This window comes from Rosa chinensis, chromosome 2 (genome assembly GCF_002994745.2).
Source record: "Rosa chinensis cultivar Old Blush chromosome 2, RchiOBHm-V2, whole genome shotgun sequence".
Lineage (NCBI taxonomy): Eukaryota > Viridiplantae > Streptophyta > Magnoliopsida > Rosales > Rosaceae > Rosa > Rosa chinensis.
This window is the reverse complement of record NC_037089.1, coordinates 54,313,578-54,330,226: the sequence shown is the minus strand read 5'-3', so window position 1 is coordinate 54,330,226 and position 16,649 is coordinate 54,313,578. Positions and strand designations below refer to the sequence as shown.

Below are 16,649 nucleotides of genomic sequence, written 5' to 3'. Positions count from 1 at the left end.
TAAAAACTTTTATAATAGTATGAACATAACTACATAGACTACATTAATAGTATATGTAGGTCAACGATGGTTACATAACCTAGTGTTATTAAAAATTGCTAAAACTTGATGTCATATATACAAAAAAAAGCTATAATTAGTAGATGAATACAAAGTTTATGACTATAAAATTCAAAAACCTAGTTTTGTTCATTCTAATTTATATTATAAAGAATTAATTGTTCTAAAGTTGGTAATACCGAAAACTGAAATACCGAATTTGGTAGAAATAATTAACAACCGAAAATTTTGATTGGTAATTGGTACCTCAGTTTTGACCGAAAAGTTTAATTTTGAAGTTGGTAATACCTATAACCGATTCGAAACCAACTTCAAAACCAAACAGCCCTAATAAATACGCATTACATAAAAAAAAATTAAAAAAAATTAAATACGCATAGTAATCTCTGGCGGGTGTTTTAAAGAAGACGTGGGTCTATAAAAGCGCATTGATTATACATTTATTATTATTATTATTATTTTTACGAGTGAAGAAGCAAAACGCTAAAACGACGCTGAGTGAAAGAGAAACACATACACGGACATTCAGACACTCCTCCTCAATTTTCTGATCGACACTCCGCACCATTTTCCGGCCAAAACTCAGGCCGGTCACTTCTTCGGCCTACCATTTCTTCCGGTGTGTCATCTTTGTTTCTTGTTTAAGATTCCAATGAAAACTAATTCTTGTAGGTAAACCCTTCATTAGAGACGTGTATGTATTTTGTGTGTTCGATCTTGTTTAGTTTCTTGTATGCATGGTTGTAATATAGGACGCTTGTTCTGATTCTGGTGGAGTTTTTGACTGTTCAAGGCCTATGCAATCTTGGGTTTTGACGCATTCTTGTGTTGGATTCATGAATGTGAGAATAGGGAGAGATTTGTGCTGCTCATGTTCTCTGTTTGTTTGGTTGCAAAGAAAATGCTGGGAGAACTTTGTCAATGCAGAGAAAAGTCTATTCCACTGATTGCGTTGTAGCTACAGGCCGAAGAAAACTTTGTTGGAATTCTTAGAAGGCATTGCCAATGAAAACAAGAGAAAATTAAATGGGACTTTTCTTTCATGCCGGCCTTCTTTTATGTTACTACTTACTTGACCAAGATTTTGGGTTTTGCCGACTGAGTTGTGACATTCTTGTAGGCACTACCACTGAAATCAAGAGAAAATGGGTCCTTTTCTTTCATGCCGGCCTTCTTTTATATATCTTCTTACTAGACCCACCTTTTGGGTTTTGTTTGTGATTTTCATGACAAAAGCTTAGTATGCTAAGCAAATGGTCTCTGTCTCTCACTTAAATTTTTCTGAAAGTGGGATTTTTATCAGAAATGGAGAGCTTCAAAGCCCCATTCAGGGGTATTGCAAGCGATATTCGAGGAAGAGCAGCATGCTACAAGAAAGATTGGATTGGAGGCATTCGTTCAGGAATCGGGTAATTTCCTTCATCTTTTACCGTGTTCAGTTGGAATGGAGGGCCTTGGAATTACTTTACCCTCTTTTCTGTTTTCAGAATTTAAAGTTATCTACCTGTTCATTCTGCTAGGATATTGGCCCCGACTACCTACATCTTCTTTGCTTCAGCTCTTCCTGTTATAGCATTTGGGGAGCAACTGAGTAGAGATACAGGTTTGTCAATTTTACATCACATCCTGAGCATATAGCTGCATATTGTAAGTTATAAGGAGTAGAAATCACTAAAATTGGGGAATAATGCTTCGGTTGCTCTCGTCATCCATTGACCAACAGACACTGTGCTTGAACTCCTTGGACTTCTTGTGTAGATGGAAGCTTGAGCACAGTTGAAACATTGGCTTCTACAGCTATCTGTGGCATAATACACTCCATTCTGGGTGGCCAACCTCTATTGATTTTGGGAGTTGCAGAACCGACTATTATAATGTACACGTACTTGTATGACTTTGCCAAAGGAAAGGAAGGTCTGGGACGCGAACTGTTTCTAGCTTGGGTTGGATGGTAATGGTAGTAAACCTTTGTAGTTTGAGAACATTACGATTCAGGTTCTCAGAGGCAAATGCAAGGCATGAATTTTCACTCTATTGACTTCAACCGTACAGGGTTTGCGTCTGGACATCCCTTTTGCTCATTCTTCTGGCAATATTCAATGTTTGTGACATCATCAATAAGTTTACGAGGATTGCAGGGGAACTTTTTGGCATGTTGATAAATGTTCTGTTCATTCAGCAGGCTATCAAGGTTAGTCTCACATAGAAAGTAAGATCATTAATATTTTTACCTGATATATGTGATGGAAAGTAAAGTAACACAAGGTTGACGTTTCAATGGAAGGGAATAGTGAGTGAGTTCAAGCTACAGAAAGGTGAAGATCCAAATGGGGGGGCTTATCAACGTGAGTCAATGTACACAAATGGACTTCTGGGGGTCATATTTACTGTTGGTGTCCTCTATACTTCATTGAAGACCAGAAAAGCAAGATCATGGTGGTATGCAACAGGTTTGTCACGAACATTTGAGAAACTTGGTTCTCATTATTAGGATAGCTTCTAATCTGGAATATGAAAATATTTATTATGTTTGTTGTCCAGGGTGGTTCAGAAGTTTCATTGCAGATTACGGGGTTCCTCTAATGGTAGTGTTGTGGACTGTTATATCATTCAGTGTACCACACAATATTGTTCCCTCACAAGTTCCTAGAAGGCTGTATAGCCCTCTAGCTTGGGATTCTGAATCTTTACACCATTGGTCTGTAATCAAGGTAACCTTATATTTTGTCATTGGTTGTTTGAGCTTTCAAAATGAGACTTCACACAGTACTTCAAATTAATGTTCTATGAAAGAAGGCTTATGCATGTGTTGAAATGGCTGCAATTTGAAGTAAAAATTTTCATTTTTGTTGCAGGATATGGGGAAGGTTTCTCCTGGATACATCTTTGCTGCTTTCATTCCTGCTCTGATGGTAGCGGGTCTCTACTTTTTTGACCACAGTGTTGCTTCACAAATGGCACAACAAAAGGAGTTCAATCTAAAGAAACCTTCTGCATACCATTATGATATTTTGCTGCTGGGATTTTTGGTATGTACCACAACAACATTTAAGGTGAAGGTTCAGTTATGTCAGATTTGAGCAACGATAATTAAAACTTATGCTCTCGTGAAAATTTTCCCAGACACTGCTTTGTGGATTGATTGGGCTTCCTCCTTGTAATGGTGTCCTGCCACAGGCACCCATGCACACTAAGAGCCTTGCAGTTCTTAAGAGGCAGGTCAGTGTAGGATATTTCAATGAAAATGATCAATTTCTTGATATTCAATCAGCTAAATGAGATCCTTAATTAATCTAATTTATATACATGCAGTTGATTCGAAAGGAAATGGTAAAGAGTGCTAAAGAAAGCATAAAACAGAAAGCTAGCAATTCTGAAATCTATGGAAATATGCAAGCTGTATTCATAGAGATGGACAACTCGACTGCAGTAAATCTCTCGATCAGAACATCTTTTGCTTGAAATTTTATTAGCATCACCTTACCCCAAATGACATCTATCTCTAATATGCATGAATATACATTTCATGCCCTAGTTCTCCGAAAACTTGAGAACGTACCTTTAGTATAACAAAACAATAAAATCTCCATGAAAGTAGGTCACAAGTCCTGAATGGTTTTGATTGCAGGATACTTCAGTAGTTACAGAGCTTGAAGACTTGAAGGAGGCAGTTATGAAAAGTGAACATGAAGGGGAGAATGCAAAAGATGCATTTGATCCTGAGAAGCACATTGATGCTTTCCTGCCTGTCCGGGTTAACGAGCAAAGAGTAAGCAATCTGTTGCAGTCACTTCTTGTAGCAGCATCAGTTTTTGCTATGCCAGCCATCAAGAAGATACCAACATCAGTTTTGTGGGGATACTTTGCTTACATGGCCATTGACAGTCTTCCGGGGAATCAATTCTGGGAAAGGTTGCTATTTCTCTTCATTGTGCCTAGCCGACGTTACAAGTAAGTAAATATTCTTCCAATAAGCATCATGATGCGTTAGCATTTTTGTTTCAGAATTTAGTCTCAATCTTGTCGATATGCATCCTGCAACCATGAAAAGTTTAAAGAAAAGAGTTCATTTTCTTTTTCCAGAGAGTGTAGTTTCCAAAATGAGAATCCAGTCACTGAATTCAGCTGATTGAATACAGTCATGAGTTCCACACTAGGCTCAGGTTTTAAGAATTTTAGCACACTGAGTGTTTCAGGATTTTCAAAAGTCCCTTTATAACAGCTACTATTATATCCGCCGTGTCAGTTAAACACTTTTGAATTTTAGTTACTAAACATATTACTAATTCATATGTGAACCATGTTGGCAGGGTCTTGGAAGGGGTTCATGCTTCCTTTATGGAGTCAGTGCCATTCAAATACATTGCCATATTTACACTCTTTCAGCTTGTATACTTCCTGTTCTGCTTTGGTGTGACATGGATCCCCATAGCCGGCATTTTATTCCCCTTGCCGTTCTTCCTTCTCATAATGATAAGACAGCACTTCCTCCCGAAATTCTTTCAACCATATCACTTGCAGGAGCTGGATTCAGCTGAATGGGAGGAAGTCACTGGCCCCCCGAGACGGTCTCTCAGCGTCTCTACAAGGGTATGCAATATCATTTGTCTCCATTACAGCCTTTGAGTACTTTCTTATGGACACAAGTCTCATCATCACCATGATCTTCCTTTCCTCAACTTTGTCCCATTAATTCAATCCTAACAAATGTATTGTGCTCTTTATTAGGAATTGGAAACTACAATCGAAGAAGGTGAAGTGGAGATGTGTGATGCTGAGATATTAGATGAGTTGACAACCAGCAGAGGGGAGCTGAAAATCAGAGCTAGCTTCAGTGAAGACAAACGTGGTCAGGTAAAATATCAACTTTTCATCTTCTTTCTTGTATACTTGAGGAGTACCCAAGCCTAATGGATTAAAGCAATTTTAGTTTATGGTTATTGTTTTAGAAAGGTAGTATGGTTGACAGATATTGCCTTATGTGTGTTTTTGCAGATTCACCCTTCAAATTTTGGCCAAACAGAGTGAAAGAAGAGCTGAATTCAACAATATAGGTGACAGAAATATAGATGGGGTATAGACATGAAATTTTAAGTTTAGTAGTGCGAATCTATACAAGAGTAGGCAGAGATAATACTGCAAGTTAGAATTGGTAGTAAATCTTGAGATTTTGGATGTCATTATCTCAACAGATTCAATACATGCTTGGAGATTGATAGTAATTTTTTTCACATATATATAGAATTAGTTAGTTCAAACACCTTACCAGCTAGCACTCGTAATTAATAAAGTCCAATTTTGAAATACAATATTTTTTTTTACCAGTATTAAAAAAATTTAGGCAAAAAAATGGTGTGCATGCAAGTTTCTAGCTTTTGTTAATCGTGTGCTTGTGTTTGCGCAAACACAAGCACACGATTAACAAAAGCTAGAAACTTGGAAATGACATGTTTACTGACATGAAAAGGGTATAGGGTTTAGGGAAGTGATTCCAACGATCCAGAATACAAACACAAGCACACGATTAACAAAAGCTAGAAACTTGGAAATGACATGTTTACTGAATTAGGGAAGTGATTCCAACGATCCAGAATACATGTACAAGGGTATTAGGTTATTTTATCGTAATGCATTTTATCTACCAAAATTATACTTACTATTATATTTTAGAAAATCTTTTATTTTGTTGTAGTTTATTTTATTTTTCATTTTTTATTTACTACAAAAAAATCAAATGGCACGCACATAATATCAAGCGTAAATACCAAATTAGCCATAACCTTAGCAAAACAAAATCAATTCTCTTGCTCCAATTTTTTTTTTTTTTGAAAAAAAAGAAATTGCATTAACTACGCAATTGAGATGTTTACATCATCAGCTATAAGTACATCGGATAGCTATTGTGGCCCATCTTCAATCCAAACTTGAAATGCAGAATACATATCTTAGCTAAATAATGTGCTGTCTGATTACATTTCCTAGGAATATAAATACAAATAACCGATTGGAAAAAGTGGAAAAGTGTCCTCACTTCTTCTACTAAAAGGCCTTCAATTGACCAATCTAGGATGTCACCATTTAGTTCATTGATCACTACCTGTGCATCCATTTCTAGAATGATATGCTCCAAGTTGGTATTCCCTTTTTATGCACTGCTAGACTCCAAAAAAAAAAAAAAAGAGCCAATTGGTTTTTTTTTTTTTTTTTAAGTCAATGCTTATGCACTTGTGCGGTTGTGCGCAAAGTGCCATGCTTTAAAGATTTGTTCTTTCTGTAATGACAGTTAGGCGAGGTCGACTGATGAATTTGATTAAACGCTTGTCTCGATTCCGAATGAATTTCTAATACAAATAGCATATGTTTGCAAGAAATTTGTGATATTATTCCCATCAATATGGTGACTTGGTGAATATACATGTTAAAGAGAATCATTTATTCTTGTATTGTTATAGTGAAACCCTAATTTTTGTTTGACCCAAACTCTAGGTTACTTGACCTAGTGGTAATAGGGTTTAATTTAGAAGAATTTAGAGATTATCTTTCCTTGTATGATTCAGACTCTATGCCTTGTAAACCTCTATATAAAGAGGCCTCTATTATCAATGAAAATACACAGCGATTTTCTCTCAATTCCCGTTTCTCTAAAACACATTATCAACACAAGCCCTAACCCTAGCTTTAAAAACCAAAACCCTAAAAGCCGAAAAAAAATACTTCATCGGATTAGCCTCACCTGCTCTACTACTGCTCCCGCAGCCCCCGCGTCGCAACTCAACGCTAACCCTACCAGGTTAACCTCGCTGCCCATGCAGCGCCAGCAAGCCTTGCTTGCCTTCTGCCCTCGCGCGCTCTCACCTGCCCTCGCGACACCGCGATACTTTGACCACGCCTCCCCTTGACACATAGACCCCGCGAGCAGGAATTGCATCTGCTGCCCCCTCAGCCCCATGCTCTTTTGCTGCTCCCCGTGAGCTTGCCCTGCATCTGCTGTCCTCATAGCCCAACGCTCTCTCGCGGTGTAACGCCCTGGACCTAAATTTTACCGTTTACTAGTCATTTGGATGGGAAACGACAATTTCTTTTACTTTTTACTTGTTCAGATACTTTTAGTGGCCCTAAAAGTTGACTTTTTGTTCGGGTCAAAATTTGAGGAAATGTTCTTCATGAAAGTTGTAGGGGACGTTAAACCGAGCGCGTGCATATATGGTGCGTAAAAATCGGACTTAGTATGCGAGAGTTGTGGCCAAAAATGTGAAGTTACTGTTCATGGTAATTTTTGGGATAAAAATAGAAACTTACCAGGGTAGGTTTCCAAAACCGGAAACCCACCCCCCCATTCTCTTTCTCTCTCCCCGACTCTCCCTTCCTCTCTAGGCCGATTCGCTCCCCCTCCGAGTTCTTCCTCTTCCGGCCGCCTCCGGACGTAATCCGGCCAACCTCAAGCTCGATTTCCTCCCCCGGTCACGTCTGTGGAAGCATCTTTGGACGATTTGGCCGGAAAAGCTCGGATCGAACGAATTTCCTCCCCAGTTGCAGTTTTGGATTTTGGCCGATTCCCGGCCATTCCGGCCACCTCCGGTCCCCATTTCGCCGTCGAAGGTTCGGTTTTCATCACTGATCATTTCCCCTATGGCCTTGTAACATGATTTGAAGTATAGAGGCCGGATCGAAATTAGGGTTCTTGATTTTTCTGGGTTTTTGTTCATTGATCGATTTCGACTGTTTTTAGTTGTTATTTGGAAATGTTGTAGTTATGAAGTTGAATCAGTGGGTTGTGTAGATGGTGTACCTAAAATTTGGTGGCCGGAGGTGGAGGTTGGCACCGGCGCGTGGAACTCACGCTCCGCCACTGTTGGTGGCGTGTGAGTTGTTGTTTTGGCCGGAATTTTGACTTGTTGTTATTATAATTGATCGATTATTACGTCTAGTTTAATAATCGTAGCTTGGAAATGGATTTGGAGGTGAATTGATTATGAATTTTGGTGTTTGTTCAAAGGATGGAGAAATTGTTAATTGAATTACGAGGGATCCATCCATCGGATTTCCTCGGTTCGGCCTTTAGGCCCACATATGAAGGGAATAATATTAGTGATGAAGATTGAGAGATTTTGGGCAAATAAAGATGATGTTAGGGTTTGGTTTTAATTATCCCAATTTAGTTTTCCATCCAGTAATTAAGGTTTACGAACGTTATATTTGTGTACAGGACGTGATACCGACCTATCGCTCGACGAGGACCCTTACGCTTGGATACCACGTTAGCCGTATATCGTGAGTGGACTTTTATTTGCAAAAGAATGATGCATGCATTTATTTACTTATTGTTCGTTTTCTTTATCTATTTATATATCGTTTCTGAAATGTTAAATTGTTTACCGTATTACTTTTCAAGCATATGGTTAATTTCGGAAACGGATTTGGTTATTTGGTTAATTGAAGATTTTTATGGCGTGCGGGGTCATGCCATTGGGTTATGCCTATCGTCTCTTATTTATTTATTTCCGATGGGATTTCCGGATTAATACTTTTTATATTATATTTGTACTTATTGATTTGAGTTATTTTGGCGTGTGGGACACGTCATGAGAGTTCTTTTACGAGAGTTGGGGAAGTTTTATGGATTTACTTGGCTTTCGGATTTTCTTTGCCATACTTTGGGTGACTTATCATTGCTAGCATTGATTTCCGCCTTTGTGGCGCGGTGATGGGATCACCGTAGCCCTCCGCCTTTGTGGCGCAGGTTACTGTCTATGTGATAGTAATTCTGTAGCCCGGTATCCTATCGCTACACTTAGTGGCGTAAGAGTATATTACGGGAGTTATGGGAGTTTCTTTAGCCTGGGAGGCTATCACCCAAGCCTGGGAGGCTCACTTGTATGGCTATCGCTTTCCCCTACTCACTTTACTACTTTAGCTAGCGGGGCTAGCTCGATTTTCGTTTATCCAGAGGAGCTGGTATTATTTTCCTTGAGTATCGGAGTTCCAACTTTTTCTTTTAAATCATATGTGACTAGCGGGGCTAGTCAGTTTTTGTATTATTTTCCTTGAGTATCGGAGTTCCAACTTTTTCTTTTAAATCATATGTGACTAGCTGGGCCAGTCGGTTTTCATGAACGGAACTCTTCTTATTTTATTTTCGTAAATCCTTGCATGCATCGGGAATTTCTAAAGGAAATAAATGTGGGAAAGTATAAAATCTATTTAGTTTATATTTGTTTATTTTTGTCCACTCACACTAACGTTTTTACATACTTTTCCCCTGGGCCCTTCGGTTTCAAATGCCCAGTTCGCAGTGTAGCTGTTCGGCTTTAGGAGTTGAGGCTTAGCACCACCGCTGTCATCTATTCCTTGTAGGTTACTTGCTAACCTACTTTGTAAATCATTGTTCTTTTGGTGTTAGACTGCTCTGATAACCTTGAGATGTTTGTATTAATATTGTAACCTATGACTTGGTTGTAATTTGAGTTAATTGAATAATTTGTTATTCTAAATTGTGGAATTGTGCGGTTTTGGGAGCAGGGTGGCTCCAGGAGTTTTGGGAGGGTTGTTTAGAAGTGAAATTGAAATTCTACAGGTTTTGGGTTACCCATTTTTAAGGGAGGTTATGCCGAAATTTTTGGTAAACCTTCTTTAAAGGTGGGTCCCGCAGGGCCACTTTGGGTTTCGGGGTGGAATCCGGGGTGGGTCCTGACACGCGGCCTCAGCAGGATCCTCGCGGCTACACGGCATCTCCGCAACATCCTCGCTGCCCCACGGTATCCCCGCAGCATCCTCGCTACCCCGCTGCTCTGCACCCCAAGATGCCGCCACCCCGCGGCCTAGCGATTCCAAGGCCCGGCGGCCCGGCGACCCCACGACTTCACGACCACACTGCAATCCTACAAGTCTGCTCGATTGCTCTAGGACTGAACCTCGTCTCCAATCCTACAACAAGGACCAAATACGTTCTGCAATCCTAAGAGGAATGTTTTACTAAAAATTCCCGTTTTTGAAGTTTTTCATTCGTTTTCTTCTTTTCTCGGAGACTTGCAACCTCCCTTCTTCTACCCCCCTTTCTCTATCATAGGGGAGACCAATAGCCGAACTATGGGGGTTCGTGCTCACTCCAAGCTTAGAGCTTTTTGAGATCTCCAAACTTAGAGTTTGTAGAGAATTTATGATCGACCACTTGCGTCATTGTTTCGATCTAATCCAATACCTCTTGGAATTGAATTTCTTGGAAGCAATTATGCTCAGAAATTCCTAATTTCTTGGAAGCGATTACGCTCAGAAATTTTATATGTTTTCATGGTAGCCTATTTCACTCCGAAACTAACCCTAATTTCTTGTTCTCTTTCAGGATGAGTAACCTGAACAAATTGGATTGCTCCATTAGGAACAACTGGCTCTGGATATCACAGGTGGGTTCGTGATGTCCGCTATCATCTCAAGGCCGATGGAATCCTGGATATGATTCTCAAGCCTAGTCAGGACGTGCTAACTATTCAGCAAGCTCAAGCTTTGGAAGCAAATAGAGCAGCCTTAGAGGCAAATAAGGCGAAAGCCATCATCCTAATGACTCGTCATATGGATGATTTGCTCCAGTATGAGTGTATGAATGAAGAATACCCCAGAAGGTTGTGGGTCTCACTCGAAGATAGATTTGGCAATGTCTGTGACTCCCTGCTTCCTGACCTAGAAGTAAGATGGCATAGCCTCCGCTTCTGTGATTTCAAGTCAGTTCTTGACTACAACTCAGAAGCACTTCGCATTAAATCCTTAATGAAATTCTGTGGTAAAGAGATCACAAATGTGATGTTGATTGAGAAGACTCTCTCTACTTCCCCGTCTTTGCATTGATGGTTGCTAAGAACTATCGAATCGAGGTTACTACATGACCGATCACAAGGTTTCATGAACTCATTGGAGGTATGAATGTCGCTGAAAAGCATCACAACATCCTTGTGAAGAACTATAATTCGAGATCCGTGGAAACAGAGTATATTCCGGAATCCAATTATAGCCGTGCCCCTAAGAGAAGGCGCCTGTAGACCCCGTGAAATTCCGAACATCACTTTTTGACAGGATAATTTTTCGTGACCTTTGTTTGGCCAAAGACTTTTGGAAATAGTTTGGGCTTGGGCCTTGGGCCTTGGGCCTAAGAATAGCATAAGGATAGTGTCCAAAATTTACTTTGGACACCCAACAGACGGGTATGCTAGTGAACTTAGCCCAAAAAGTTAGTCGACCTTTGACCCGAACATCTCCCTTGATCCAATATGCTCCTTGTAGCTCATAATGACATCTTTGCATAATTTTAAAATATACTTGTGTGTGCGTTTACGATTTCTCAATTTACCTTATTCCTTACCCGTTGGTTGAATTCCTACTCGCCTCACCGGACACTTACTCGTCAACTATCTCACTGACTTTCAAAATCATAATTTATTTACTCCTTATATTTTTCAAACTCAAACAAAATTCCGACCAAATTTACCTTGCCATTTCTCTATCTACATACAAGTTTGGTAAGGCCCAATTCTTATTTAGTCTTGCCAACATTTTTAATTTTTGAGTTTTCTTTTATTTATTTGTTCAACTTTTATTTCCCCATCATATTAGTTTTTACACCCTATTTTTCCTATCACATGGCTTAGCTGATCCAAACCCTTTTCTGCCCACACATTGAGCTTGCTTCTACCTATACAAAGCCCAAGTCTTTCCTTCTTTCCTTGTTCACGTTAGAGTTGGGCAGAGAGAAAAGTAACGTCGTGCAGCTCTTTCCTTCCACGTTATCACCATGCATATGGAAACACCTCCAATAACATCACTCCAGATATTTAAAAGGGAGAGTCCCAAACCAGAGACTGTCGTCCACCCTCCTCTTCTCGCCCTTTCTCTCTTTGCTTGACACATCAATATGTTTGCATGCCTCGAAACTCCTAGTTAGGGATCTCCGATCAAAAAACCTTCTTCATCAAAGTTGTTCTTCTATGTCTCCTTTATATAGTCTCCAAATTTCAGCTCTATCGGAGACGTTTTGAGACCTGTACATCCCTCGAAGCGGACGCTGTTCAGAAGCGAGCCTGTTCCAGATTTCTGCTTGAATTCCCTCTCTTGCTCTACCCGAATCCCTCACATGTTACTTGAGACTGATACAAACACTTGGTAAGATTCTGGAACCATCAAGTTCCCATTTCTTTCCTCTAATTTAGGCTCAATACATTCAAAACAACTCTTCCACATATTGAGAAATTTCTGTTTCACTCTGCATGTTCGAGATGGAGCGAATTTGTTGACCTGCAACTCGGCTCGATCCAATCAGCTCCCTCAGCTCTCTTTCCTGTTGAATTCCTGAAGAGAAACTCACCTTTTTTATTAGTCTTTGGTGAGTATCATCTTTTCCATAAAACTCTATATATTTTTATTTGTTATTACGAATCCTTGAAGATTATGAACTTGTCACTCTTATTGTTGGTATCTTGCTGCCTTAATTTTGATTTCTCATCCATTCTAATGTCTAGGGATTCTGCTAGGTCATGGCTACACCTTGAGTATTAGAATCGTATTTGGTTCAAAGGTTATTTGTTGTTTGTAGCTGTCCAAATATCATGTTTCAATGCATTATTATGTCATCGAGCTACAGCACCTGCCCATATAGTATTAGAAAGTAACCTGAGCTATAGATCATTAGGAGCATTAGACATGCCTCTTAAGTGTGTTGGGTTAGCTTCGACTGGCCATATTGGGTACCAAAAAAACTTTGAGCAAAAGAGCAACTTTCTGCAGTTTTTCACTTTTTGTTACATTCTGACCCAGTAGCATTTATTCCAAATCTGGTGCTAAACCGCTCGAAATTTGGGATCAGTTTCTTCTAGAGAAATATAGTAGACACATAGTGAACATTCCGAATTTTGTGTAGGGCTCATGCTTCATTCTAAACATCCTTTGAACACTTATGAATTGGACAAAGACCAAATTTTCTTGAATGGGCCTTCACTTCAAAGCAAACTACAAATCCAGAATGGGGGGACTAAAATCCATACACTTACTCTTTTTTCTTTTGCCGTCACATATAATTTTTTAAAATTTCTTTCTTTTTTTCTTTTCATGGCATATACATACTTATATATTTTTTCCATGGACAAGTCTTACCCCCACACTTAAACTTCCTTCTCTTCTTCATCTTTATTCTTGACGCCAAAAACCTTTTGTATGTCTCAAAAATTAGCTCCACTAAGTCATTAGAACATGGGCAAGGATAAAACTATACTAAGGTTTAGGGTTTAAGGATTGTGAGGGTGATGAAAGAAAAGACTTAATGTAGGCTCAAAGGGTCATTAAACTAAGGGGGTGCACATCTTGCGTACACAAATAGGGACACATGCTTATTTGGCAATGGTGGTAATTTCCTAAGGTGCATTTATCCTTTCCAAGGTCCAAGCATATATTGATAAAAGTTTCAACAAGCATAAGAGTGAATTCTAGAATTCTATAGTCCATTAAACTTAATCTATGGCAAGCAATCAATCAAGATGAAAGAATAATGAGATCAACAAAATCATCGCCAAGAAAATAAGATAACATATTTTTTTCATTTAACACTCAACAAAGAAAAGACAAATAGGCTCAAATATCTCACATAGGTTATGTATGAATCAAAAACTTATCCTAGCATGCTATTTTCTGTACCATGCAATGCACATAAAAGCATGGAGAAGACATAAGTGAAAAATAAAAACAAGAAAGTAAAGAGAAGAGTTTAGAGCTCCCTAGGATTTAGTGAAGATTAGCACGAAGCCGATGTTGAAGTAAAAAAAATTGCAAAAGTCATCAGGAAAAATTTCAGCTAGATTGAGCACTGTTCGGTATTGCTCAAATATCTCTTAGCTCACAGCTCCAAATGATGATCTGCTTTTTTCGCTGGAAACTAGACTCGCGTAGCTTTCTAGTGATATACAATAAGCCTATTAAAACTTCCAGTAAGATGTCCAGAATCGATATCACAAAGAAGGTACAGATTCTGAAACACACAAAAAGATAAATGTTAGCAAATTCAAAACTAAAAATTGTAGAAACTAAATAAACCGAAAATAGAGAAACAAAATGTTAACGTTAGTGATCCGTGGGATCCCTAGTTAGCTTTAGAGTAGAGAGAGAGAGAGAGTGACACGAGATGTATAGTGGTTCGTCTCCCGCCTTAGCGGTAAACTACGTCCACTTGAATGTTACACTAGTGTGTTGAGCCTTGCGGCCCAAGGGGATTACAAAAGATGTAATGGGATTGGATTGTGTTTAAGTGGGAGGAGGCATTCCTTTTATAGGTGAAGGAATGCTTCTCCTTTACATTGTTTTCGATGTGGGACAAGCAACCACAATTTCTAGTCTAGAAAGCCTATTTGTGAGGGCATGTTGGCAAGGCCGGAAAGGTGGCTTCCCGGCGACGGATTTGTGACTTCCGGATACCGTAGTATAGCTTGAACATAGGGCTACAAGATGCAAGTAGCGGTTGGATCCCATGAGGGTGTTGTTTATGTTTGGTGAGGTAGCAAACTAGCCTTGCTAGTAGAGGTATCTACACAAAATAAACAAAAAAAAATGGTAATCAAGTTAGAATAAAAATCAATAGTCGATCCCCGGCAACGGCGCCAAAAACTTGTTGTGAAATTTTAATTAAAACTCGCAAGCGCACGAATCGTCGTTAGTATAGTGTGTAAGTACGAGGTCGTTCCAACTAAGGATTGATAATCAATTTAAATCATAACCTAATTAATCCAAACACAAAAACACATAAACAATCAAACTAAAGAAGATATGGTTTTAAGGTTTTCGACTAAACAAATAATGTGAAAATTAAAGAAAGAAAGAAACAAACAAATAATGATAAAACCTAGGATTTCAGAATCAACCACTAACAATCTTCACTACTACACAAAAGGCTTCACACGACGGTTTAAAACTGTCGTATGATGTTGTCAATTTCCGTGGTCTATCGAGGCGTCGTCTGATGAAACGTCATCAGACGGCGGTTTTTAACCGTCGTATACTGATCATAGGGTCGACGGTTTGCAGCTAAATCTGTCGTCTGATGGGATCGACAGATATGTTGATAACCTATCGGCAGATTTTCCGTGGTGTGACCTTTATTCATACCACGGTTTTATAATCCAGCCTTGTCTCTTCGTTGTTCAGAAGTCGGTTTTATCTTGAAGACGTTGTGCAAACTCTATACACACGACAGTTCTTCTGACATAGATGTGGTCTCTTTGCTGTTCAGAAGTCGGTTTTAATTTTCAAAACGTTATGCAAACTCTATACACACGACATTTCTTCTAGTATAAATATGTGAATTGAGACGACACATTTAACATTTGTTGTTGTGTGTTCATTTTAGAGAATGCCTTTTAGTTATGCTTGTTGTCTAAGTTTATATTCAACAATGATTAGAATCAAGATTCAATTATGATACCAAAATTAGCAATTGAACAATGACAATTGATCCCAATATATTGCTGTTATAATCGAACATAAATGTATATAAATTGATTCACTAAGTAGTTTACTAGCCTATTGTATCTCCAAAACAAGGAGCAAAAGCTTCCACAAATATATACATCCATAATAGCCAAGGTAGCCATTTCTGCAAAGCTGAGCTCCTTCCTCTTTAACACTAGCACAGTAGTCATAACCACCACCACAACAACATCCCACCATTTGAATAAACCTGTACAAGTTCATCAGCACATTCAAATGACGGACCATGCCCTCATGCTAATATCTAGTCAACAACTGCACAATAAAGACAAGATTGCCAGTGAAGTATCGATCAATACCTGTCTAAGAGTGTTTCTTTGATTTAGTGCATACACAATATCCTGCTCATCAAAGCCATTTTCTTGAGCTATATATACAGGGGAAATAGTACTTTTACTAGCCACGTCAAATGAATTGTCAAGCCCACAGCCTTGCATCTGGCACAAAATATATCGTCACAGATTCACTGAATAACTTCATAAATAGGGAAAACTAAATCCTTTTGTTCCTTTTATTTCCAGAGGCCTAAATTAAGATATGAGTGTGCAAACTACACTGAACCTAAAAGGTTGAAAATGATATTCAACTCAAATATGGAGGAAAAGGTATTACCCATCCATTAGTCTAAAAAATCATTGGTACAATCAAACAAGTCAAGAATCTCTCTTCTAGATTGTAGTAGCCAATCAGTACATGGTTGCTACGGCAACAATTTGGCTAAGAGAAAAAAGAGTAATAGTAAAGGGAAATGTAAAGAGCATTTATAACAATCCAAAACTAATACATAGTACTTTAACCCATGGAGAAAGGGTACAGTTCATACCTCCAAATGCAGCACTGGCACCTTAAAAGAGTAGCAGCGGAGGAAGCTGCAATTAAAGTTAAAAAAAAGAAAAAAAACTGCCAATTCGATTCATTCACATACTAATATAACACATTTATGGTGAATCAAAATATGTCAGTGTGCATTGCAGGTAATGGAACTGGAATGCCAAAAGAAAAGAAGCATATGAGATCTACCCCAACTAAGAAAGGAAGCCACTTTGGTCCTTTTAAGCGATTCTGAAGGTATCGGA

The 16,649-nt window shown here is 38.8% G+C and overlaps 1 protein-coding gene across 3 annotated transcripts; it reads left to right on the top strand.

Moving 5' to 3' along the window:
* The first annotated feature begins 537 nt into the window (after positions 1–537).
* LOC112183458 (boron transporter 4) lies at positions 538–5,323 on the top strand. Of its 3 annotated transcripts, none has more exons than XM_024321840.2 (14): positions 538–679; positions 1,364–1,469; positions 1,581–1,663; positions 1,819–2,011; positions 2,113–2,251; positions 2,345–2,510; positions 2,602–2,771; positions 2,916–3,089; positions 3,184–3,279; positions 3,373–3,489; positions 3,689–4,011; positions 4,371–4,650; positions 4,789–4,914; positions 5,056–5,323. In XM_024321840.2, the coding sequence occupies exons 2-14, from the start codon at positions 1,366–1,368 to the stop codon at positions 5,086–5,088; spliced, it is 2,004 nt and encodes a 667-aa protein (XP_024177608.1). In that variant the 5' UTR covers positions 538–679; positions 1,364–1,365; the 3' UTR covers positions 5,089–5,323. The 3 variants fall into 3 exon arrangements, with proteins under 3 accessions (XP_024177608.1, XP_040371116.1, XP_040371117.1); XM_040515182.1 differs by having other exon boundaries at positions 1,345–1,469; XM_040515183.1 differs by having other exon boundaries at positions 538–1,469.
* Positions 5,324–16,649: the final 11,326 nt, after the last annotated feature.